The sequence below is a fragment of the Acinonyx jubatus genome, chromosome C2 (assembly GCF_027475565.1).
Source record: "Acinonyx jubatus isolate Ajub_Pintada_27869175 chromosome C2, VMU_Ajub_asm_v1.0, whole genome shotgun sequence".
In the NCBI taxonomy this organism is placed as follows: Eukaryota; Metazoa; Chordata; class Mammalia; order Carnivora; family Felidae; genus Acinonyx; species Acinonyx jubatus.
Genome location: NC_069384.1, coordinates 80,111,894 through 80,138,087, shown reverse-complemented (window position 1 = coordinate 80,138,087; position 26,194 = coordinate 80,111,894). Strand labels below are relative to the sequence as shown.

Sequence of the window (26,194 nt, the reverse complement as noted above, 5' to 3'; positions counted from 1 at the left end):
GTCAGCTGAAGAAGAATAAAGGGTTGGTTTTGTTTAATTTCCAGTGAATTTAGTTGGGTCAGGGACAGCCAGAAATGAGGGGGCTGGGGCAGGTACTCTGGTGTGTGCAGAAAGAATTCCACCTTGAAAGACTAGGACTTGGGCTCTAGTTCCAGATCCACCAATTTGTGTGACCCATTGGGCGGGTCCATTAATCTCTCTGGGTCTCATTTTCCTAATCCATAAGGTTTCTTCTTGGCATTCTTAGGGGGGAGCCGCCAGGCTCACCAGTGCAGTGCCTCTCAAACTTCGATACACACATGATCACCAAAGGTTCTTGTGGAAACCCAGATTCGGCTCCAGCAGGTCTGGCCTAGGACCCGAGAGTCTACATTTCTGACACTGTCGGGTGATGCCCTTGCTGCTGGTTGTGGACTATGTGAGGTTCTAGTGCAGAAATTGGGCAAATCTAGCCCGCTGCTTGTTTGTGTAAATAAAGTTGTATTGCAGCACGGCCACGTCCATTCATTTGTGTATTGTCCATGGCTGCTTTCACACTAAGTGGACAGAGTCAGATAGTTGCATCAGAGACCTTATGGCCCACAAAGCCTAACTATTTTAATAGTTACTATGTGACCCTTTACAGGAAAAGTTTGCTGATCCCTGCTCTAGTGTACTGGGAACTGGCCCGTGTGAGCTAAAGGACCTGCACTTCAGTATGGGTTTGGCCAAGGGCAAGCCACTTTACCTTGATGGTCCTCACTTTCCTTATCTAGAGGGCACAATGATCTCTAGATTTCTAAGAGACCTGGGATTCTGGGATTTCAATGCTACATGGAAAACATTCTAGTTTCTATAGAAACGGGCTTCTGAGAACTAGGCTGTGTGGCCTTCATTTGGAAGCTGCAAAAAAGCATACCTGGTCCACCCCGCAGATCCCCCAGACAGCCCTGCCAGGTGCCCTGAGAGCCACACCTCATGTAGGGTCAGCAGGGAACAGACAGGGGCCTGGAGAAGGGAAGAGCGAGGATTGGGAGGTGGACCCCCCCCCCCCCCCAGCCTCCGGTACAGGCTGATGCTGGCACAGGGGCCCTGGAACATTGTGCCCTAGCACCCACCACACACACAAATTCCACTTTGCTGAGAGATCAACTCAAACACTAACTCACCACTCCAGGTGCCCCTGACCCTGGGTGCTTCCAGTCAACTAATATTAACTAAGACCTTTTGAGGTCTCAGAGACTGTGTCAGGCACAAGAATGTAGAAGGAATTGTGACATCTGGAGCTGAAGAGCTCACGGTCGGGTGGCAGACACCATGTAAGGAGAGAATTGTAGGGGAGTTCCACAGTCAGCCGTGAAGAGAAATGCGTGACTCTGGGTCTCCAGCTTGGGCCACGGGTGATGCCATTAACAAGGCAAGGAACATGGACAGGGGGCAGCAGGCTTTCAGAGAGATGGAAGGGTGTATAAAGAGGGAGAAGATAACGCCTCATTTGGGGCATATTGATTCCGATGTGGGCACCTGAAGGACTGAAGGACAATGCTGTAGTTTCCTGTGAAAGGCAAAGCAGAGTTTCTCTGTAGGCCTGCAACGGGTTAAGAGGAATGACATGTATGTTGCCATGGTTACTTCCCAGCACCGAGGGGAGTCCCACTACACACCCAAGTACCCCCTGCTCTTTAGGGATAACTCGCCTTGCTCTACCTCAGCCCCCAGGAGAGACCTTAGCCAGAAAGACCTCTGTGAAATGCACACTTGCTGGAAACATTTCTACTTTCTCTTAACCCCAGTGAGCAGTAAGTGGCTGACTACTGCTCATTATGACTATCTTTCTGGTCAGAGCTCCACCAAATTGGAAAATTGGGAACCTCCAACTCTGGACAGCTCCTGAACCTCACAGACCACTTTCTGTCATGGTTTCATACAAGTGAAAAGGACGTGCTGAGAAACAAAGAACTCACAAGCTCACAATTATTTTCTTGGCTCATCTGAGCTCCAGCTCCTCACCTGGGAATGTGAGTCTGAGATGGCTGGCTGGCAGCCCATGCCATCGCTTTGAGATTTAGGGGATGGTCCACACATCAGTGAAAATCTACACGGGCACAGCGTGGAGGCAGAGAGAACGATGTGTGCCTGTAAAGTAGTAGGGGCAACCAAAGTGACCCTTCCCAGGTAAGACCTCTGCATCTGGGCAGATCTATGATGAGGCATTTGCCAGGAGGGGGCCTGTGTGTTGCCTGCTCAGTTGGTTTGAATGAGGCATATCCATGAGCTACACTGGCTGGCTGGTCTCCCTGGGGTTCGGGGTAGACATGTGACTCTCCTTCTTGGCATTTATCTCGGATCCTAATCACGTGCCTGTGGATTATTTTATTGAGGTCTGGCTCCCATACTCCCTAAGGGCTATAGGGACTGTGTCTGTTTTTGCTCATCATTGTTCCCTGGTGCCTGGCACTTGATAGGTACTTCGTAAGTGTGTGCTGAATAAATGACAGAAAGCCTGTCTCCACTGCTGGAAAACTGACGTGAAAGTCTGGGGAGATTTGCCCTCTCCATTTGGAACCTTGTCTAGGATACCCTGTGTGCAGTTCAAGTGGGATGCACTAAGAAATCACTGAGAAAAATATTGTTTTAATATCAGATAGACAGAGGAGCGTAGGTGTGGGTGATACAGCCTGAAGGCTATTGCTGGTTTACGGCTAAAGGTTGGATTGGGGCAGACGTGAAGCTCAGTGAAGAATTGGGAGAAAATGTGTAGGAAGTCCCCTTGTTCGTATATAGGGTGGGGCTAGAGGGAAACAATGGCGGAGCTCCCCAGGGCTTTGCACGGACTGATCCAGCTTTGTGTCATGCCCTTGGTGCTTCACCTGGATTCAAGACTTGGCACCCTTGTCTTTATCTTGATTCACTGGAGAGCCAACTCAGGGGTGACTTCCACACTGGAAGTAATAGCCATATGAACTCAAGCACAGTGCCAACAAATAACCCTAGAGTTACAGGTTGTCAGAGCCACAGGTAATTGAAAGATAATCTCGACCTCATTTCTGAAGCAGAGGTTAATAGAGTGAAGCTCTAAATCTGGCCCCTTTCTTATCACATACTAAATATTTATCACCCTCCATTTATCACTTAACAATAATTCTGATTACTATTGATCAAATGCTCACCATGTTCCAGGCACTCTCCTAAATGCTCTATGTGGATGATCTCATTTAACTCTCAAAACAATGCTGAGGGAGAGAGATTGTAATTGTTTCCACTTTGTATGGATTGAAATGGAGGCTTGGAGAGGTTAAATGACTTAACCAATGTCACATGGCTGATGGTGGGAAGGCCTAGGTCTTTCAACTTCTAGTTCAGTGCTTAGTCCCTTATCCTACCTACACTGACTCCAAGTCCTCAAGATATATCTGAATTACTTATTTGCAGATCGCTTGCACATCTTACTTATCAATTGAGTTTCTAATGGTATCATGAGATGAAACTCTCAGCTTCACAAATACTCACATATAACTCTTTAAAATACATTCCTTTTTTTCCCCTCCAAGATTGTCTACTAAGTGCCTGTTCCTGTCCAGCTCCAGAATCTACTGCCCGCTGTGCTAGCAGACCAAAGGCAAGATTCCTTCCCCTTCTTCCCTAATCCCTCCCTCCAAAAAGCATTTCTGTAGAACAATGTGAGCCAGGTAGGTAGGATGTTAGGCTTTGAAGGGAACATAAAGATGAAGACCACATGCTCACCATTTTCCAGGCACTGGCAAGAGAAAGAAATGACAAGGCAACCCATAATCAGTGTACTGTCAAGACAGGAAGCTTAAGTGCTCTAGGAATGCAGAGGATGGATTCACTTCCAGAGGTGCCACCAGAAAAGAGGCAGCCTTTGACACAGGCCTTAAAGGAGGAGCAGAATTTCCACAAGTATATGTGAAACTTTTCCTTGGACTGGCATATATAAACATTTCCTGTTTTCTCAGTGCCTGGCTTGTACAATACACACAGTAGGACCTCAGATAAATTTTCTGGTTGGACACTAGCCATTTGGGGCTAGCTAGGAATCATGGTCTTGGTTCTGATGCTACCACTGAACATAAATTGTATAAGTCCTACCCCTTCTCTGGGTCTCTTGTTTTTCCCCAGCTATGAAATAGGGATGTGGAGGGGAGTGGGTATAACCTTACTCATGGGTTCTGGTTAGGATCACAATAAGCTAATATATGCAAGACTATTTGCAAGCCAAAATGAAAGATTTGACAAATGGAGGAGACTCTCTGTCACTATTCTTATTGATGTTATAAAAACTAGGGGCGCCTGGGTGGCTCAGTCGGTTAAGCGTCCGACTTCAGCTCAGGTCACCATTTCGCGGTCCGCGAGTTCGAGCCCCGCGTCGGGCTCTGGGCTGATGGCTCAGAGCCTGGAGCCTGCTTCCGATTCTGTGTCTCCCTCTCTCTCTGCCCCTCCCCCGTTCATGCTGTGTCTCTCTCTGTCTCAAAAATAAAACGTTAAAAAAAATTAAAAAAAAAAAACTAAAAAGAACCAATGTCCATGTACTGCTTATTATCCAACAACTTTTTTTTTTTTTTTTTTGACTAACTACACTGGGTCAAGCAGTGGGGATACAAAGAGGAAATAACAGCCAGCCTCCATGCTTGGAACATGAAAGGTCTAGGAGATGCCAGTACAGTTGATGGTATAAGTTTAATGTGCTAGGACAAAGGCTGGGCTGGACTTTGGCAGGAGCTCTGCTCCTTTTTAGTGATAGTAAAGGTAGATGGCAATGCTAAAGATAAGAACTTCAAAATCAGAAATTCAACTGGTGTGCTCCAGAATAAACTAGGATTAAGGGTGAGGGAATTTCTTTTTAAGAGCTTCTACTATGTTCCAGACACTTTCACATCTATTATCCTCATGACAAGTTAGGTATTTTTATGCCCATTTTACAGATGAGGAAGCTGAGACTCAAGGAAGTTGGGTTTATAAAACCAGAAAATGTAAAGCCTAAATGTAAACCCAAGTCATTCAATTGCAAGCTTGGTGATTTTCCCAGGACTCATTGTGTTCTAAACTATGCAATGTTTTCATAGAACTCATCCCATGCTCATCTTGAATGACCTTATTTCTTGGATTATTTTTCTAAGGAGAAAGACTGATCTGTGATGACAGAGGTTTGACAGTAACCTCTTCTACTGTTATTTCCTCTTACACCTCCTAAGATAAGTTGCTTCCCTCTGATTGCGCTTTCCTGACTTTTTCTTCACCTCCAATCCCAATGAAATTGCCAAGGAGTAAAGAATCCCAGCAAATGAAGAGCCTATAGAGAGAGATACTTGCTTTCTCAGTGGCTGGCCTATAAAATGTGAAACAAAACACACTGAAAGATGAAAGGAACCTGCCATACAATTTTGCTCAAAGAGCCCACCTAGACCACAACCATTCCTTAATTTTGCAAAGCCGTGAAGAACCCATGATCTATAGGAGTCTATGTGCTTGTCATACTTGCCTATTTTACAGATAACAAACTGAAACCCACAAGAGTGAAAGACCTGCCCAACGTCACACACTAGTGAGAGGCAGAGTATGGATTGGAACCCAGGTCTCTGGACTCTCAGGCAGATGCTTTTCTACTAAAATAGGTTGTCTCTTTAGCTTCCTGCCCCCTCCCCCCATTTAACATCTCAACGTAAATGAGATCATGGCCCTTTCAAAAGGAAGCTCAATGCTGCTGTCTCTGTAAAGCCCAGAAGCCAGGCCCCCCTTTGGACTCTGCTCTGATCAGCTTATGTCTTCATCTAAAGAACAGGAAGTAGCTTCAGTTTTAGCTCTGATAGCACATTCTGGGGGTGGGAAAAGGGGATTTGGGAAAGAGAGTTCCTGTAGATGATGGTCAAGAGCAATCAGCAGACACATTACCCTTGCTTAAAGGGGAAGATACACGATCATATATGTAAGGAGAAGATAAGGGTTTTATCTTTGAGTCCTAAGCAGAACACATCCTCAGCAAGAGCTTCCCCATGCCGTGGATGGGGGTAAGGGGAGGATTCTCCCACGATTCTGTTCTAATGGAACAGGTTGTCAGGGTGGGAGTTAGGGTACGAGCACCAGGGTGGGAAAGTCTGCATAAACTTTCTATAACCTCCAGTGCTTCCCCCACCCTCTGCCAGCACCCACAACTTCCCCTGCCAAGGGAGGAAGGAGGAACACATTATTCAGTTTAATAATTTATACAAATTGAAAAGTTTACTGGGTAAAATAAAGGGGACTTAGGAGAGCAACGGAGAAATTAAAATTCCTGAGTCCTCTCTCAAAGGGTGGAGGTGTGGAGATGATACCCCTTGACGACCTTGACTTGGAATATAACAATCTGATTGTATAACAGATTGGTCCCAAATAAGCAAGTAACTCCTCCCTTTGTTGGTCAGCCAAGTTTTGTCTCCTATGGTAAGATCACATCCAATCTGAGCATTTGCAGCCTGGGACATCAAAGAACACAGACCCAGATCCACGGATACTTTGTCTATGTTAGTGGTTCTCAAATCTGGCAGCCCATCAGAGTTGTCTGGGGTGCTCATTACAAATTTAGATTCCCAGGAACCAACACAGAGACTATTGGGTAGATCTGGGCTGGGGCCCAGGCATCTTCATTTTCAACAAGCAGGCCTGGTCTAAGAACCAATGATCTGGTTCAACCCCATTCATTTAGCTACCAAAATTTTACATGAGATGCTGGTTTTACAGCAAAGAAAGCTGAGATGCCAAAAATAGGTTAGTGCCAGTACTTGGACTGGAACCCAGTCTCCTGGCTCTTGATGTGGTATCTCTGTCAACACCTTCACACATGGCTTTCCTCCCTCAGCTCACCAGTCCATTGAGCACCCCTGAGGATCAGGGTGGCCATTCATCCAATCCACAGAAGATTCAGAGCTGCCCAGGTACTCTGATTGAGTTCCTACCTGGTTCATTGGTGGAAATGGCTGGTAAGGGGTAGGGATAAAGGTGTGTTCTATATCCTGGTGGGTTAATAGGGGAAGGTCCAGCTGATGGCTTCTAAGGCATACTATGCTGTTGCTCTGGTCAGAAAGAACAGTCAGTCCATAGAAGCAACCTGCTGTGTCAGAGGAGCCAGGGGGGCTGGGCTGACGGGGGAGAGTAGTGGCAGATGAAGTCGCTGAGGTAACATGAGGCCAGACCATCTAGGGCCCTTTAGGCCACATATAGATCTTTGGCTTTTGCTCTGAGCCACTGCAGGATTTTGAGCCAGAGAATGGCATAATCTGACATATTTTCCCAGGGGTACTCGGATGCAATAGTGAGAACAGACTCTGCAGGGACGGGGTAGAAGCAAGGAATCCAGTTAGGGGGATTTGTAGTGATCCAGGGGACAGCGGATGGTGGCTCAGATCAAGGTGGCAGAAATGCAGTGGTGAGAAGCGACGGGACCCTGGATGTTTTTTAAAAGTAGAGCTGACAGGTTTTCTGATAGACTAGATATGAGATGTGAGATAAAAGGGTGCCGAGTGTTTCCGCTCGAGCAATGGGCAGGCTGGAGTTAACATCAACAGAAATGGAGAAGTCTCTGGGTGGAGAAGTTTTGTGGGAGGGACATCAGGAGTTCAGTTTTAGATATGCTGAGTCACTGACACTCACGTGGTATTTAAATAAAGTCTCACGCCTGGATGAGGTCATCAAGAGACTGAGTACAGACAGAAAAGAGGGTTGAGTCCCTTGCCTGTGGACCGCCAGCACCAAGAGGTTAGAGAGATGGGGAATCAGAGAAAGAGACTGAAAAGGGGTAACCAGTGGGGTAGCTGGAAAACAGGAAGGTGTGGAATCCTGGAAGCCAAGTGAACAGTATTATCAGGAACAAGGAGAGGTTGGGTCAAATGCTGTTGATGAGTGAAATAAGATCAAGTTTGAGAAGTGACCATTGGGTTTAGTTATGCGAGGACACGGGTAACCTAGAGAGCAGCATTTGACTCCTGACCTCACAGATCCCCAGTTGATCACTGACTGTCATTTAGGGATCCCTTATTGTTATCTTCTCTTCTCAATTAGGTGGTAGATTTTGCAACAACAGGGATAAGTCAGCATGGCCCCAAATGGGTCCTTGTTGGGCTGTAGGACCTTCTAGAGCCTGCTGTTGGCCCGGATACAGTTTGCTAATAGGCCCACCTGAATACTCCTTTCACTGGGACACTGACCTAGAGCAATTTTCCTCATGCCTTGCTTACCTTGGATGCAGAATTTCAGTTCCTTGGGGTCAGTGACGACTTTCCTGCTTTCCCGTATCACAGCCCGGTTCTTCTTGGTTTCTCCCCAGAGATTGGTGCCTCCGTACATGCTGGGAATGTTGAGAATGGCAATGCCTTCAAGGAAGATGTTGCTCAGGTCTACCCCAACCCCGTCACACTGAGGGACAGAGAGAAAAGGTCACTTGTTAGTGTTCTCAGTGTATCCCAACCCAAGGCTGTGTGTGTGTGTGTGTGTGTGTGTGTGTGTGTGTATGCACATGCGCATGTATGGTGGGGGCTCTCGTGAAGGGCGTGACAGGCCCTCAGCTACCTGCCTGCCTCTGTCAGATGCTGAATCCTGGGCAAAGCTGACGAGCCCTAATGCTTTGGCCACTGTAGTGGACTGGGGGAGATGCGATCCTGGTCGGCTCTGAGGACTAGAAGGGCCCAGAGGTCCTCCATAGATCTAGGGGCGCTTCAGGGATGATTCATAAGACAACTGCAAACCTGTTCTCATTATCATCAATTCTGTCTCTGCATAACCACTGTGAAGATATGGTGGGACGCTGAGCCCAGAACCTTAATGCATAGATTTTCAACAAAGGACAGAAAAGTTCACCTCACCCCCTCCCTTTTTATCCCCCCTGTGAGAAGCACAAGACTTTAAGACTTGGAAGGCTTTCAGATACAGCATGGGGAATACAGTCAATGGTATTGTAATAGCACTGTATGGTGACAGATGGTAGCTATGTTTGTGGTGAACACAGCGTAAGGTACAGAGTTGTTGAATCACTATGTTGTACACCTGAAACTAATGTAACACTGTGTGTCAACCATACTTCAATAACAAAGGAAAAAAGATCTGGAAGCCTTTCAGAATTCGCCTGTCTCCCGTATCTGCATTTTAAGTGCAATTTTGGCATATGTGCTTGCTGACGCAGCAGAGTTTCTCTATCCAATCTCCACCACCCGCATCCCCCACCAGGGACAAAAGGCCAGAAGGCTTGAATCTGCCTGTCTCACATATCTATAATCAGTCTACTTTTGGCATACTGTTTACCAATGCAGCAAGAAATATATTAGCTCTGATCTTTGTTCCTCAGGATTGGAGGTAGTTTACTTCATTTACAGAAGGAAAAAAAAACTAGACCCAGAGAGGTGAGCTAAGTTATTCAAGGTTGTACAGCTGATGATATAAAAAAGCAGGGCTTCAAAGTTAGGGAATTTGACTGTAAAGCCCAAGGTCTTTATCTTACTTATTGTGAGGCAGGAAAAATGCAAAGTATGCAATAAAAATCCACTGTCTTTGAGGTTACCTACAAATTTAAACTTCCAGAGATTTCTCAACAGAGGAGGAACAGGAAGGCTTGGCTTGTTGCCATTTACATTTGCTTACCTCCTGATTTCTTTAAAACTCTAATTTATGGCACCCTATCATCTCATGGCTTGTCCCCCAACTATGAAATGGAATGCAGTGAGCTTCTTTGGTAATCAGAAACTCACTGCTTGGCTGGGAAATTCTGATTATTTGAAAGGTTACTTTGTTATGTTGAACCAGATTCTCTTCCTGCTTCTACCTATTGGTCCTATTCTCCCTGCTAAAGCCAGACAGATTGACCCTCCTTTCTCCTCCATGGGGACAGCCCACCAAATTCAAGATGACAATCATCACCATCACTGTTCATACGTACTAAGCACTGCCATATGCCAGGTTAAGCTTTCGTATACATCTCACGTATTACCTTAATAATCTTGGCTATCTCCTGTTTATATGTGTGGAAATGGAGACAAACAAGTGGTTACGTAACTTGCCCAAAGTCACACAACGTACAAATGTAAGCACATAGATTTGATGGCAGGCAGTCAGAGGCTAAGTCCTAAGGGCTCCACCATTAAGTTGTGCATCCTCTGGGCTGAACACTGTCAACTCTCTCAGCCCCTCCTGTGGGCCTTGGTTTTCAGACTCTCCCCATCCTGGTTGCCCCATTCTGCACAGACTGTTGTTTGCCACCCTCCTATTCTGTATGTCCTCCAACACTGAAAAATAACACCAACCACAAGATCTGATGGCACAGGACGCCATGGCAGGATCACTTCCTGGGGCTGGGTTCCTCTAACACTATCATTTCCCAGAAATGAGATAATGTGGGAAGCCCAGGTAAGGGTGCAACATGTGTCCCTCTTTATCATGATCCTTATGGTTAAATATGACCACAGTTGCACTAGCAATTTTGTTAGCAGCTAGATGACAGCTGAATCACTTCAGCTTGAATGGTGGTTGTCTCAGACACTCGGACCCTCATCCCATTATCTACTTCTCAGCCAGCTCTTCCCTATTGTGAACGTGTATAGGTATTTTTTGGTAAGTTTATTTATTTATTTTGGGAAATAGTGTTGGGGGGGGAGGCGGTGGGAGGAGAGAGGGAGAGACAGAGAGAGAATCCAAGCAGTCTCCATGCTGTCAGTGCAGAGCCCGATGCAGGGCTCAATCTCATGAACTGTGAGATCGTGACCTGAGCTGAAATCAAGAGTCAGATGTTAACCAACTGAGGCACCCTGTGCCCCATGTAGGTATTTTTAAAAATAACTTAGACATAAATAACTTAGACATATTGATGTCAATCAATTTCATCTGGTTCTTAGCCTAAGCCCCCTCTGTCCATCTGGTTTATTTTAAATCCTTATTCTATGACCCCTTGCCATAGGCTTCATATCATTTGGGGGTTAAGTCATTAAAACATGTATGTGAAGGGCAAAAGCAGGGACCAAGCCCTCTCTCTGGTCAGTTTAAGACAGCAGACACTGCTTAAACAGCCCACGAGGTGTGGCTGCCCTACTGGGGCTACATCCTCTGGACTGTCAGTCTATTTTTCATTACAATGTAGAATCATGTATATTAAAAATGAGAGTGCCTTAAAAGAACATGTCCCATCTTTCATAAATGAGGGCCAGAGAAGTTTAGGAACTTGCCTGTGGTCACTCAACTTACTAATGGTGGAGCCAGATTAGTATCTAGGTCTCCAGACCTCAATCCTGTATTTACTCCACGAAAGCATAAGATCTGTGCTGAGATCCAATGGCATTTCCTAAATGACCACCCTACAACCTCTACCAGAAAAGGAATAAGAGGACGCATATTAAATCACTAATACCTGTGTGCAAAGGGCAAAGAGTTGGTTAATAATTTATTCCAGAAACTTGCCAGGGACTGGCATGTCTCCTTTTCTACTTTTCTGAAAACTGGGACATCTGTCCATCTGCCTCTCATTGGATCAATCCCACTCTGTTTTCTAGATTTGTCAAAGTGGCCCCTGAATGACGTGTATGTAGGTTTGTCCAGCAACTTGGATTCCAGTGTATGTATTTTCCAAGGCTAGTTAGTTCTCTACCGCTCTGTGTTGGGCTGTGGTATCCACCTTTAGCATCTGGCCTTCCAATTTTTGTTAGGGCTACTCTCTCTTGAAAAAGATAAAAACTCTTTTGGAGGCAAAGTCCTAATGAGCTATCTCCTTTCCATGTTCTTTTTTGCTTCAAACATCATCTAACATTCTGCTTGGCCTCCAACTTCAAGTTGAGTTGCTTTTGTGCATTCACACCTGGCTGCATGCCCACACTTTGCTTTTGCACGTATGCGTACAGTCCCCTGAAAGCATCGGCTCAACCCAGTGCTCCCTGTGACTGTCGTGGTTATTTTTAAAACTCTTTTCCTTTTTCTTCCCAATAGAATTAATGAATTGTTCAAAATTTATTTTGGAATATCTTCTATTCCTTCCATCCTTTACACACACACGCACACACACGTATATATATATGGATATTAAAAAGTATATATATACATACATATATATATATATATATATATATATATATATACACACATACTCTGCACCCAACTGTATCTTCCTATATCCATAACACCTCTGAGACAAAACGGCCACTTTCCTTCTTGGCTATAGTTACTTCCACATCATCTCAATCTAGTTTTTGTTGGTTAAAATGTCCCTTCCCTTCCAGAGGTGATAATAATAGTATTAGCAGCTTATGTTTGGCAAGAGCTTCCTTGTGCACTGTGCTGGTCCCTCCCCTGCAGTCTCTCTCGAGACCCTCAGGGGCACCACTGCTACCCCCAAATGCCAGGGCCTTAAAGGAGCTAAGGTGCTTGCTCAAATCTACACAACTTGCCCCTCTATAGGCTGGCAGAGCTAGGATGCAAACCCAGGCAGTCAGATGCTATATCCCACTCTGGAGACGAAAGAGTCAATGAGGCAAATCGGGACTTTTGCTGATGCTAGACTTATAGCAAAATTAAACTCCAGCTGTTGTCTGAATAATTGAAATCTTCCCACCACTAAGTCTTGCAGAGTACTTAGAGCAGTGCCCGGCACATCGATGTTGGATACCAGTATTAGTTCTTGCCTCTGTGCCAGCTTTGTTAAAAAAAAAAAAAAAAAAAGTATACCACTAGCACAGCACAGCCCTTGGCACATCGTATTCCAGAGTCATCTTTTTTTCCCTACTGCAGTTCTAAGTGTACCCTGTCACCTCCATCGCCAGTCATAACCAGCTAGAAAGGTTAGCTATTAACTTGGTAAGTTGCTAACCTCTCTCCAGGAGAGCAAACAGTCCTCCCTCTGCTTTCTGATAGATTGCCCCCTTCCCCCATTAGGTCTTGGGTCATGGGCAGACCGGGGCAAATAGAAGAGATGGGAGGAGCCTAGGGGCTGTTGGACAGTAGGTGCCCCCCACCTTTGGAATGCACCTATTTGAAAAGTGAGAGGCAATGCAGTGTCTTGGAAAGAGCTCGCCTGGCCTTGAAGACAAAGAGATAATGGATTTAAATCTTGGCGCTGACTCTGGCGGCTGTGTGATCTCGCGATGGTTCCTTAAGCTCTTGGAGCTTTAGTCTGTCATCTGTAAAATGGGGGTGGGGTGGTGGAGTAACTCTCACTTTAAGGGTTTGGTTGGTCTCTGGAAGGCAGTAGCATTCCAGAACTGTCTACGTTGTTATTACAGTTAATAACAATATTAACTGTGCCACGAGGCATATTTCAGCCTGAAATCATTGTCCCCCTACCTGAGGCCTTGCTAGAAGAATTTTAATGGCCTCATGGCCCAACCCAAGCTTGTGAGGGCCTTGTCAGCCCATACCTGCATGTCCGTTCTCCGGGGTTCTTGGCCTAGACATCACACATTGATTTCTTTCAGAATCTCAAGCCCATGTAGGTCTTGGGAAAGTGGAAAGCTGCGGTGCCGGATTTGGGAAAGTGGAGCCGAGGGTGGTACACTGTCGGCTTAAATAGAACATCGGCCTGGGGCTGCTCCCGGGCGGGTTCCTGAGCTAAATCCTCCAACCAGTTCCATGACGTCATTGGGCCCCCTCCCCCTGCTCCGGCCCCGGGGCTCCAGGGGAGAGCGCAAGGAGGGCGGCGGTCCCTGCGCGCACTTTAGCCTTCCCTAACCTAGGACTGGGCTACCAGGCTCCCCTCCAAGCCGAGGCTGCGCTGAACCCAGGTATTTATAGCCTGCTCTGGGGCCGAAACAGAGAGCTCTTGTCCCCGGCAGCGAGCGCACACACGCCCGAAGTCGTGCGCACAGTCACACTGCGACGGCGGGCCGCCTGGGTCCGAGGCGGCGCTGCAGGCACGGGGTGGGGCTGGGAGCTTCGAGTCCAGCTCGGCTCCTGCGCCCTTGGAAGCGGTTCAGGAATCTGCCGGAGCCCCGGCCCGGAGCGGTCCGCGCCCGCCTCCTCCCAGGCCGGACTGCGCCGTCCCGCAGCTGTCGGCGACGTTCAACACTGCCTCCCTTGCGAAGACAATACCCACAGTTCTGGTTTCTTTGTGAGCCGGGGTTGGTTTGTTTGGCGGGGGGCTGGCTAGTGCGTAAGCAACCAGAAGACTGGGTTAGGAAGCCGAAGCGCACGCTTCCGTGCAAATGCAAGGCACTGCGAATACGTTTTCATCTGTCCCTCCCAACCGCGCTATGCCCCACTTCCCCCACCCCACCCCCCGGCCTTGATCTCTTGGATCCCTAAAATCCCCATCATTCTGGGCAGAACCAGCACCGCCAGGATCTCCGTGCGCCCCGAGAGGGGCAGAGACTCCGTGCGCCCCGAGAGGGGCAGAGAGCCGAGGAGATGAGGGAGGCATTGATGCTTCCCTGCCCTGGCTGAGGGCTTTTCCGCGCCCCAGTGCCTGCCGGCCTCGTTGACCTGAAAAAGGCGGCGGATCTGAACCTCCTCCCTGCTGAGCGAGGCCGCCTCCATTTCAGCCCTGTCGATCCTATTTCTGAAGGTCCTCAGAGAAGGAGATCCCATAATTTACTTGATGACCTGTTTCAGTTTTTAGCAGCTAGGAAATTCTCCCTTCTTCTAACCTCGATTCACGGTGCCACGGATTACGTCGAATTTTTCTGCTTTAGAACGCAGATTGTTTTTGTTTCATCCTCTTGCGGTTGGGCTGTGTCTGTCTGCTCTCTGGAATGACCCCTCCCAGGCCAGATCGGAGAGGTAACCCAGGCCCCAACGGCTCTGGGGCGTTATGTCCCCGTTAGACTTGACATTCTCTTTCTTGCGTTCCCTGCCACTGCCTTATCTTGATTTGTTCCTCCCATCTTTGAGGACTCCTTCTTAGTCTTTCTTTTTAAATCTTTTTTTTATTATGGGTATTTTTAAGTACTTAGGAATGTAGAATGAGAAATCCCATGTACCCCAAATGTCACCTTCAGCAATTAGCAACTCACAGTTAATTTCCCCAGTTCATTTCCCCATCTCCATACTGAATTCTTTTATACGAAATTCTTGATAGTCTATCATTTCATCTATACATACTTCTGTATTATGTTTAATGATGAGTCTTAAAAAAAAAAGAATTACCCCAATATTATCATCACTCTTAAAAAGTAACAATTCCTTAATATCAATAAATATCCGGTAGTTGTTCAAATTTCCTTGATAATCTCATTGTTAAAAATAATTGGTTTGTCTAAAAGGTCTATAGATTTGTTTGATATGTCTCTTAGCTGTCTTTTGATTTATAAATTCCCTGTTCCTTTTTCCTTATATTTTAATATTTATTGAACGAAATGGGTCAATTGTGCATACAAGTCACTTCAGGATTATTGAAATGTAGATTCTGATTCTGGAGATCTGAGGTAAGGCCTGAGACTGCATGTGTGTGTGCTCCGGGGTGACCCTGATGCTGGTGTGAGGGGCCACACTTTGAGAAGGCTGTAATGTTTCCCAGACTCTGGATTTTGCTGATTGCATATCTGAGATGTCTTTTAAACATATTCTCAGTTTATCTCCTGTATGTCTGTTATATTGGTACTTCTAGGTTTAGAGGCTTGATCAGATTCAAGGCTGACATTTTACATCAAATGTAATCAATCAGTTAAATGTCTAAAATTTGAGTACAGTTGACACTTGAGTTGACTTTTTGTCAAGACTACTTTATTAGTGGGGGTATTTCCTAGTGCATCTCATTAGGAGGTTACAGTTTGCTTGTCTCATTTTTTTTTTTTTTTTTTTTTTTTTTTTTGTGATGTTCAGATTTTTAGTGGGTTCCAGTGTGGTCAACCTGAATCCTCCATTATAGAACTCTTAATTACTGGATGATGCTCTTTGTCTAGGCCCATTATTATAGTCCCTTAGTGGAAGGAGACCCTTGAGGACACCCTAGTACCTTCTGTGCTTTTCTTTGGGATCTCTACAAATGTCATTTTCTCCATGAATTCTTCACTGTCCACTCTCAAAAAAAGGATCTCTCTCTCTTCCGAATCTGTGTTCTCATGGAAACAAAGTTTTAAAGGGTCATTGAGTCCAACCACTTCATTTTATAGATGAGAAAAATGGAAGTTAAATTGGAAATGGCCCAATGTCACATAGCTAATCAGAATCAGCAGATCTGACATTAGAGTTTTGGTCATTTGGATTGGCAACCAACAGGTCATGGGTGATTTTGTAAAGAGCGATTTTGGCAGCTGGATGAGGGCCTAAGCATAGAATCTTAGCATGGTAAAACCAGATGGATATTAGATCTGGTAACCTCTAATTACCAAAATGAGAACAATGAGTCATACAGTTGGTAAGTGACCTTCCTAGATTACACAGCTAACTCTTGTAAGAGCTAGGGTTTAACTGGGAACTGCAGGGTGGTTAGGCGTAGTAGTGAGGAAACAGAGTCAGAACAGCCATGTGGTTTGAGGGCAAATGGGGCTGGAGAGAGAAGATGGAATCTAAAGGGTAATATGATTGAGGAGAAGGGTTTTCATGGATGTTTGAGGCAGAGAAGATACTCAATGAATGAATACATGTTGGATAAATGCACAGAGGGAGGAGGACATTGGGAGTACCCAGGGTGGAAGTAAATGGAGTGGAAAGGAAGTGGTGGACATTGGTCTGAGGAGGATACTGGAGTCCTTTCCTACTCTACTGAGTGAGAAATGGAGGCAGGGGTGTCTTTTGCAGAGTGAAGTAGGGAAGTACCGGGCAATGTCTAGGGAAAACAATATTTCAATTACAGTGGGGAGGAAGAGTGAGGGCTGAGGAAGAGGTGGATGATACCCAGACACACTTGAATAGGTTCTGAAGGGCTGAGAGGAGGATGGGCAGGAGGAGAGGGTGGCCTCACCTGATGCTGGGGCTCTATGTCAGAGCCTCAGATATACACTCAAGGGTTGGCTGACATAAAGACCTGACCGAGATCCTCCACCCCCTTTTTTGAGGGAACAGGATGCTGAGGTATTAGGCAAAAAGAAAGCATCTGTACCACCCTGTACAGCCCCAGCCTCCTATAGGGCCCAGGTGAGAATGGGGGTGGTGCTCACTTACAGTGGGAACATTACTGCATTGGTAGGCAGGGAGGGTGTTCTCTGTGAATTGCCTTGGCAAGTTGGAATGTAAGTTATACTATGGGGAAGGCTAGGCACAGGTCCAAGGTGTCCTTTGGTTTGAAAAGAGGAAAGTTGCTGAGGAAGAGGGTGAGCTGGACCCTAGAAAAGGCCTGTCATGGTAGCTGAAACTGGTCTGCACATAGGCCACAGAGTTGGGCCTACCTGCTTTTATTTCTGGACTCATTCCCTAAACTGCCAGCCACCTCTCTTAAGCATGTTAAAATCCTACCTTTCCAGCTCAAAACCTATCTCTTCTATAAGGCTTTTCCCAATGCTCTCGGTAGAAACTGATCTTTTCCTTCTCTGAATTTTCATTGCTTTGTTTTTCTCTCAAATGTGGAATGCACATTCTGCTATGTATTATTCGCCTGTCCCCAGGAGACTTTCAGCTCCCAGAGGATAGGGCCCATATGTTACACAGCTCTATGTTTTCCATAGTACCTGGCATGCCTTATCCACATTAGATGCCCAGTATAACTATTTGTTAATTGAAAGAAAGAATGCGTGGAGAAATCCCAAAATGGAAAGGTGTTCTTTAAAGAAACCTGACAAGGTTTCTTTCCTTCTAGATGAATTTCCACAACTTCCAAGGATGAATATATGGACCGAATTAAGTAGACATCTGAATGTCCAGGTTAGGGAGAGAGAAGGAAGGTTAATCCAAGTGTGAAAGAAGTAGTCCTCTGATCACAGCTAAGGGAAATCTATAGCTGAACAGCTTGTAACAAGAATAGGGCACATGGGGCCTGATTTATATGAGACATTAAGAAACAGAAGACAAAAGCATTTACTCATCTATCAAGAATGATGAAAACCTACTTACTCTGTGCTAGACCCTGGGGGATGGAGCAGAAATGGGACACAGTCCTCATCTTCAAGGTGCTCACAGCAGGTCAATGCTAGAGGCAGTAGTGTGCTGCTAAGTGCTTAACAGCAGGATCTCCAGGAGGAAAAAAAAAAAAAAAAAAGCGGCAGCAGCTCTGATTGTGGTGTTCATGGTATAAATACTCCCACTATGGCCAGTTTCAAGCTCCCAACGTGACATCACTGAAAGTAGGGTTGGAACTGATGCACCAGCAAGCAAGCTGAGAAGGAAGTAGATATCTACATATCTCCAGGGCCTATGGCCAGAACAGAGACATTTATTGGGAGTGAAAGAAAAGCAGCCAGGGCAAACAATGATGTCTGTTTTCCCCAGAGAAGAACTAAAGAGAGTATTTTTAGTGTCAGTAAGCTTATGTGTATCCCGAGGGAAGAGAAGGTGATAAATTGAGTGGTGTTAATGAGTGGTGATGGCATTATTGGAAACGTTGTCCAGTACTATCTATGTTTAAAAAAAAATAGCCTGGCATATGGGTAAATCTTACAAGATATGGCTTTCCCTGCACTCAGAGGGGCAGTGTTATGTAATATTAAGGTATATCATTTATTGAGTAACTGTTATGAGCCAGGCACTTCATATATCTTATGTCTAATCCTTACAACCCTGCAGTGTTGGTATTTGTAGCCTCATTTTTACAGATGAGGAAACATGGACTTAGTGAAACTAAGGAAGGTCCTTCTTTTCCGAATTTATCCAGGTTCATGGTAGCCTTCATGAGCCTGAAGATTCCTGCGTGAAATGCAAATAATCAGCTCAAGAAGACAGTCCAACTTAGACACCACGTACCTGATGCCTGTTAACCTTGTGCTTTGTTACCTATGGGACCACTTTTTGAGTATTCTAGATACAAGGGAGTGGAGCCTTTATTTTAAGGAGGACATTGAAAAAAATGGAGTCAATGGAAAGAAGAGTGGTCAGTATAGTCATGGGTCTGTATACTGAGTCACATGAGGAGCAGGGGATGTTTAGCTCAGTGAAAATAATAGATGATGTGGAAGATAGATCTTTAGCCCTATGAGGGGCAGTTACATGTTCTGTAGCTGGAGCAAGAAGGAATGTTCTATGTGCCACCAGAGGGCATAAATAGGCCCAGTGGATGGGTGAGGAACTCAGTCATGCATCCCTCAAACACTTATTGTGCACCTGTTTTGTTCCAAGCACTGCGCTAAGTGCTGACAGGGGAAGGATATGGCGATGAACAGGACACACATCCTTGTTCAACATTGGGAAGAACTTTCTGAAAGTCCGAGCTGTCCAGCAATGGAACAGGGTTTTCAGGAAAAGTAGTGAGCTTCCTACCGTTGGAGTACCCAGGAAGAGGCTGGATGTGCACGTATCAGAATGTGCCAGAATGAATCTTTTTGTCGAGTGGTAAATAGGACTAAATCCCCTTCCAGTTTAGAGTCTACGTTCAGCCTTGCTTTGGCAGGCTGGAGCGCTGTACTGAAAATGTGTCATCGTGACCCCCCCTCCCACCAGCTTCACCCACCCAGCTGCGTGCTCTGTGTTCTCTGACAGTGAGCTGTGGTGGGCCAGATAGACTGGAAAGTGGCTTCCAACTGTGACAGGGATGATGGAGTTTTGGCGGGTTTGTGTGGGCTCCAGGAATGCAGCATTGAAGCCATGTACACACAACCTGCTTAAGAACATCCCATGGGCAGAAAATGTTTTCTTCCTCTTCAGCCCTCCTCTGTTGCTGTGCCAGGCGGGCACAATGGTGCCTTTGAGAGGGGCAGCTGGAAGGGGGTGTTGGCAGGGAGGCTGGAAGTAGAACATTGCAGCTGGGGGGGGGGGTACCAAATTCATTTCCAGGAGCGAGCCTGCGCTGGGTGCCAGTTTCCAAAACAAAACTGCTGTTTCTCAGAGCCCATGGTGGTGGGTTGCCTCAGAGTTGGACAGAAGGCAAAGCCATTTCCTATACACTGCTCCACCCTCCCCGAATTAAAAAACAAAACAAAACAAAAAACCCCAAAACCGGTGTATTGAGGCATTCTGCTCTGGATGCAGATTAACAGGTTTCGCTGTCTGTGTTGCTCAGGCCAACTTGGGGTGAATAGAGCTTTCTGAAGGGTCCAGCTTTCTGGCGGACAGGGCAGGGCTGACTGCCATGGAGACAGGCAGGGCTCAGGGGCAGGTAGGCTTCTGGGCTGTAAGAGAGGGCTCCGAATGGAGACCCCTTCTTCTGCCTTTCAGGGTCACTTCCTCTGATGCCACAGCTGCCTGGCACCATGACTCCCGCATGGGCTCTGCCCACTCACTGTCTTAACTCTCTTCGGTGGGAAAGAAGTGGGAGAACTCTGGCATTTCCTGCCCTGGGTTGACAGTTGTCTCAGACCCTCTGCTACTTTCAGAGGTCCCAGCAACCACTCAGGGATGGGTGTGGGAGGACTTCCCACTCAAGGCAGTTAGAAGGCCCAAGTGCCAGGCGGCACACTCAGCCACCTCCCTCTTTGTGTTTCAAATGCAGCAAGATGGGTCCCTTTTATTTTGGTGGCTTTCAACAAGAGGGTATCGCTGGAGGCTGGTCAAGTGGTCATTTCTGTTAGTGTTTATGCTAATTATGGGACTTTTCACTCTTTGGTTCAATGTTATGATTAATAACTACAGAGCAATGACTTAATTTCAGGCACTGGGCTAGGCCTGGGGATACAGAATCCTTGCTTCAGACAGAGTCCTTGCTTCAGACAGCTGACTGCCTAATAGATATGCCAGATCCCAAATGGGAGCTCCATTATCCAGACATGTGCATTAGGTGGAAAGCAGAGTGTAATACAGAGGTCATTTCTTCCGGGGAGTGCTGTGGCACTGTGGGGGCACGTGGGCTGGAAACTCGTCTAATCCTAGAGTTCTTAGTTATCTTTAGGAGACTCAGTTTCCTTGCATAAATAATGGCAATTATATACAACGTGCAGAGTTGTTTTAAGGATTAAATAAGGTGTGTATGAAGATGCCAGGATGGAGCTCGTTGCAAGGGTAAATGATTGTTGATCCTAATGGACTTGAGATATAACATGTATGTGTGCACATGGTATGTATCTGATCCTTTGTTAGATTATATACCCTTCCAGAAAGAGTCACTTCTTCTACCCTCTTAATTCCTCTTCTGTAGAAGACCAGGATCAGCCAATTTATGACCTCCCTAAGACAGATAAGGGCCAACAAGTCATACTTGTATATTCTCTGTCTGTTGCGATATTCTCTGTAATAGTCCCTGTCACATAACCCAGTTGTAGAAGCAGGAAAAGACTGGAATGCTTCTGTTCCCCGAGGTTGTTGAATCTCCTGAGTGTGGAGAAGATGATGATTTTTTTCAATATTCTAAAAAGTCTAAGAGAAATGACACATATCCCACTGATAGAAGCTCACAGTTGATCATTACTTAGATGATGCATTTGTTTGTAGATATGGCTTAGGGAAGTTATTCTTTCACTAAGGGACCTTGGTGGTGGAAAAATTAAGCTCACTGGGGCAGAGGTTAGCGCAGCCATCTTCCAGGAACCTGTCGCGGGGGTGCCTCCTGACCTGACATACTGCCACCTGACCCCAACCCGGGTCATCTGAGACTGCTGAGGGCCTCATCTAGCCACCGTGCCTTGTATCTCCCACCGCTTTGTGAAAATATGCACATGAGAATTCATCCTTAAAAGTTATCCCAAGGTCCTTGGAAGACACAAAGTATGTGTAGCCAGGAGTCTGCAGACAAAGAAAATCAAAGCAATTCAAAAAGAACAAAGGAAATGGAAAAGAACAAGAGAATAAAAGCATATGGATGAATGGAGGCTTGGAGTGAAATATAGGGTTCACATTTGTGGGAGATGAAAAAGAGGGGTTGTTTAAGAGAGGGAAAAAGTTATGTGGCTGAAACTGCAAGCAAACAGTGGGATTCTGTAAGAGAAAATTGACAGAAATCATTTCTTCTTATTCGGCTGAGAGATTTTAAGGATCAGTGAAGGAAACCTGTGGCCAGCACATGGCTGAAAGAGGCGGAGAGGGAGGATGGAGCTGTGTTGAAAAATGGGTAAAGATGTAAGGAATCAAAGAAACATAGAGGTCGTTCTAGAATCCTGATTTAAAAAAATCTTTTTAATGTTTACTTATTTTTGAGAGAGAGAGAGTGCGCAAGAGGAGGTGGGGCAGAGAGAGGAAGACACAGAATCCCAAGCAGGCTCCAGGCTCTGAGCTGTCAGCACACAGCCTGACATGGGGCTCAAATCCACGAACTGCGAGATCATGACCTGAGCCGAAGTCGGACGCTTAACCTACTGAGCCACTCCAGTGCCCCTAGAATCCTGATTTTAAACAAACGAGAGCTAATATTACTACAGGGTTAAAACATGGCCTGCAGTATAACAGTGCTGAACTGACTGCTGAGATTGTGGGCTGCTTTTCTTTTCTGCCCCTCTATAGTTTAAAGTTCTACCATGAATTTGGGTTGCTTTTACAATCAGGAGAAGAGTTGCTCCTGTAGCAGGAGGGAGCAGGAAGGAACTGAGGTAGGGACACCAGCAGAGTTGAGGACAGGGTGGTGGTCAGGAAGCAATGCGAGGTGGTCAGAGCTGCCTTGGATGGTCTCACTGTGAGGATGGTGCTGGAGTGATGGAGCCACTGGCCTTGACCAAGGAAGGGAACAGACTAGAAGGAGGATGTCTCGCTAAGGCCCACTGCAGCCATCCTTTGACTCTAAGGCTTAATGCGTAATCAGGTTGCCACCTTTTTATTTTCCAGGAATTCGAAATCCATTTGAATGCTCTTCTCACCTCTTCTTTCCCTGGGAGCATGTTTTCATTTCATCTCCCTTGGATTTACAGCTGGTTCGATGGGCTGAGCGTTTGGCCAGTTCCCACCTTCACTACTCCAAGCTCTGAAGGGCTCTACTCGCCCAGACTGAGAAGGTTTCAATGCCAGAAGAGGCCACAGTGCTTGTAGATTTCTTCCCTCTCATTTAAGAGCGTGCGATATTGTAGGTGGATACTGAGGCAGAGTAAGAATGCCCCCAGTCAAAACTTGTGCCACCTAACTGGCCCGGGTGAGCTTGGCCAAGCTACTTAACCTGTAAAGTTCTTGATTTCACTCTTTTGAAAAATAATGGCCCTTGAATGGATTGGAGTAGCTAAAGGTATCTGCCCAATCCTAAAATAACCTGATGCATCATTTATTAACTCCTTTACGTGTACATGGCTTGCCAAATGTTAGTTTTAGAATTTAGGATTCTCATAGACAAAGCCCATACCATGATGAGGATCAGCTATCCCTACCACAGTGCCCAGCACACTCCCTTTTGTAAAATTAAATGTTCAAAACTTGAGATGAAATTCGCATAAGACAGAATTAACCATTTTGAAGTGTATAATTCAGTGGCATTTAGTACTTCCACTCACACTGTCTTTTCAAAGTGTTAGAAGAACAGTCACTTGGGTGGGTTCCATTTTGTTGTAATAACGAAATGCTGCACTGCGCCTCCATGCTTGCTTAGCCTCTTGTGAGCTCACGTGCAGGAAATTCTCTAGGTCTGAGTTCCTGGGTCACGCGATCTACAAATGTGCTTTCAGTTGAGTGTATATTGCTAAACCCCTCTGTCAAATGGTCACCACTTGCATTTCCATGGCAGCGGCTACGGTTCCCATTTCTGCTCCTCCTCCCCATATCTGGGGGCAGGGGCGATGAGGGGGTGGGGTGGGATGGGGTATGGATGCCACAGAACAGGTAAAAGTAGCAAACTAGCTCTATCAGCATCAGCATGGAGAGATCTCAGGAACATCATGGTGCATGAAAAAGGCAAGTTGTGGGGCACAAAAGGATTGCGGGGGAACTGAGTTCTATCTGAAATATTTAATTCCTTTGATTAAAACATACTTGAAGGGAATAAAACAAAATACTGACAAATATTTCTAAGTGCGGGGGGGGGGAAATGGGAGTATTTGATATATCGTTCCCAAGACTTTGTTGCATTAAAAAAAATCCTCAATTAAACGTTGTGGCGGGGGGGAGGAGGGGGAACCTGATGTGCGGGTTCCCAAAATATACTGGATAACATTTTTTTTGAGCAGCTTCCAAATTTGGATTCACTTTTCCCCATGCAGAAATTCATATTAGTGGAGCCAGCTAGCCTTCCCTTGTGAACATTGTTTTAAAGTAGATAAAATATCAAGGAATTTTGGAAGTTCTTATTTTTAGCCAGGAGAATGAAAAATTTCCACAGCATGTAAAATAAGTGCTCGAGTTGAAGCCTGCCTGGTTGGCTCCACCTAGCTATGATCACCTCTAAGAACCTTTTTCCAAAGCTATTCTGGGCCTGGGGTGGGGGAGGTGACTCACTGGGTCCCTCCCTCACCCCAGCCCCTATCTGTTTATTCAGGTGAAATCAGGTGAAAATGAACCTTAATGGCAGCTTTGGGAGGGAGGAGAAGTCAGAGACTAAGAGACCCCGAGAGAAGCCTGAGACCAGGGATGATGACAGTCATGTGGGTGACACGCTGGCTTCTTAATTAGCGTCAACCACAATTTACGGAGCACCCATTTTCCAGGAACAACACTAGCGTTCATAGTTGCCAGAAAGGAAGCATTTAGAGCGAGCATTTGCAATATTTGTTATCTTCTTTTTTTCATAAAGGTAAAAATCTCATGCCTACTTTAAAGGCTATCTGAACTGTTAAAATAAATAAAAGCGTATAAATAAAAAGAGATCACACATGCCCCATACCTAGTTGAGAATCTGGGTTCTAAACTGAAGCTCCAGGACTGCCTTGAAAGTCCTGGGTCTTGGGCAAATCTGGATTTGAAGCCTGATCTGACCATACATAAGCTGTAGACCTCAAGGGAGCTCCTTGGCTTCTCTCAGCTTCAATCCCCTACTCTGGAAAGGTGATGACACCTGCGACTTAGGGCTGCTTTGCAGATTCTGTGAGGCAGTTAGTTCCACTGCTAGTTTAAAAAAAAAACAACAATCATGAAAACTTTAATCTGGATAACAGCCTTGGGAAGTAGCCTAACCCCTTCCCCCCCCCCCCCCATTTTATAGATAAGAATACTGAGGCCCAGACACACTGTTCAGCAAGTTACTTGACCTAATTACAGAGCTGGGCTAACCTCCTGGTCTTGTCTGGGCCAGGCGCCTTTCACTGCACCCGCCCTGGCCGAGTGTCCGTGGCTGAGCAGGAGATCTAGCGTTACCTTCTCCCCTGCCTGAGTCTCTGAGCGGCTCAAAACAGCATCTAGAGTGATCTGCCTCATGCGGTTCCCCAGGACCCCTGGGTCTGATTTCCTTAGCACTAGTCAAGTGAGTATACTATATTAACCAGCTGTTGTGTGTTCTGTCGACTGGGCTGTAAGCTTTCCGAGAAGCAACCAAGTCTCCAAGTCCTTCTCAACAAGCCATTAGCCTCAGAGAAACAGGTGGTGTTTCCTGTGAGAGACTTTTAATGGAGACCTTTCCTGTGTAATCTCAGGTTAGCTTTCGAGTTTTACCACCCTGATTTTTACCAGCGTGTCTCTCTCTCTCCTCTCTCTCTCTCTCTCTCTGTCTCACACACACACACACACACACACACACACACACACACACACACACACACAGCAACTACATAGACTTTACTATCTGTTCCCCTCAACCCCTTAGCAGTTTGTGCTCTCAAGTTACTGACCCTCTCAGCCTCAGCTTCCTGACCCATAAAGTAAAGATGTGAATATTTGCCCTCAATGTTTGATGGATCAAAATAAAATGAGATGCCGCATGGGAAAGCGTTCTGCAAACTTTAAGGCATAACTCTGACTCCTATGGCCCAGCATGAACTGATTCCTTTCTCAAATGAGGTTAGGACTGTGTCTTCCGTTCTTTTAAAGCATTTCTCAGCAGACCCACCTGGCTGCCTCAGCAGAGACAGAACGAAACGGGCCCACATTCAACAAAGGAGGAAAAACCTGTGTATCTGTGCTGAAGCATTCACTGAGTTTCTAGCACTTTTAAGGTAAATCTCTATTGGGTTCAAACAAAACTCATTTCAGGAGACCTCGAATCTTCGCTCTCACAAGTTTCCAGCAATAGAATCTTAGTCAAGTTACTTGATGTATCTGAGCTTCGGTTTCTTTATTTAAAAAAATGTGACGAGGGGCACCCGGGTGGCTCAATTGGTTAAGTGTTCGACTTCGGCTCAGGTCACCATCTCACAGTTTGTTGAGTTTGAGCCCCATGTTGAGCTCTGTGCTGACAGCTCAGAGC

The 26,194-nt window shown here is 45.9% G+C and overlaps 1 protein-coding gene across 8 annotated transcripts in view; it reads right to left on the bottom strand.

Moving 5' to 3' along the window:
• DGKG (diacylglycerol kinase gamma) overlaps positions 1–26,194 on the bottom strand; it is a 213,148-nt gene that overhangs the window by 38,390 nt on the left and 148,564 nt on the right. For all 8 annotated transcript variants that reach the window (XM_053221105.1, XM_053221103.1, XM_053221098.1 and 5 more), the window contains one exon: positions 8,208–8,385. In XM_053221105.1, coding sequence (XP_053077080.1) covers positions 8,208–8,385 — 178 coding nt within the window. The remainder of the gene's footprint in view (positions 1–8,207; positions 8,386–26,194) is intronic.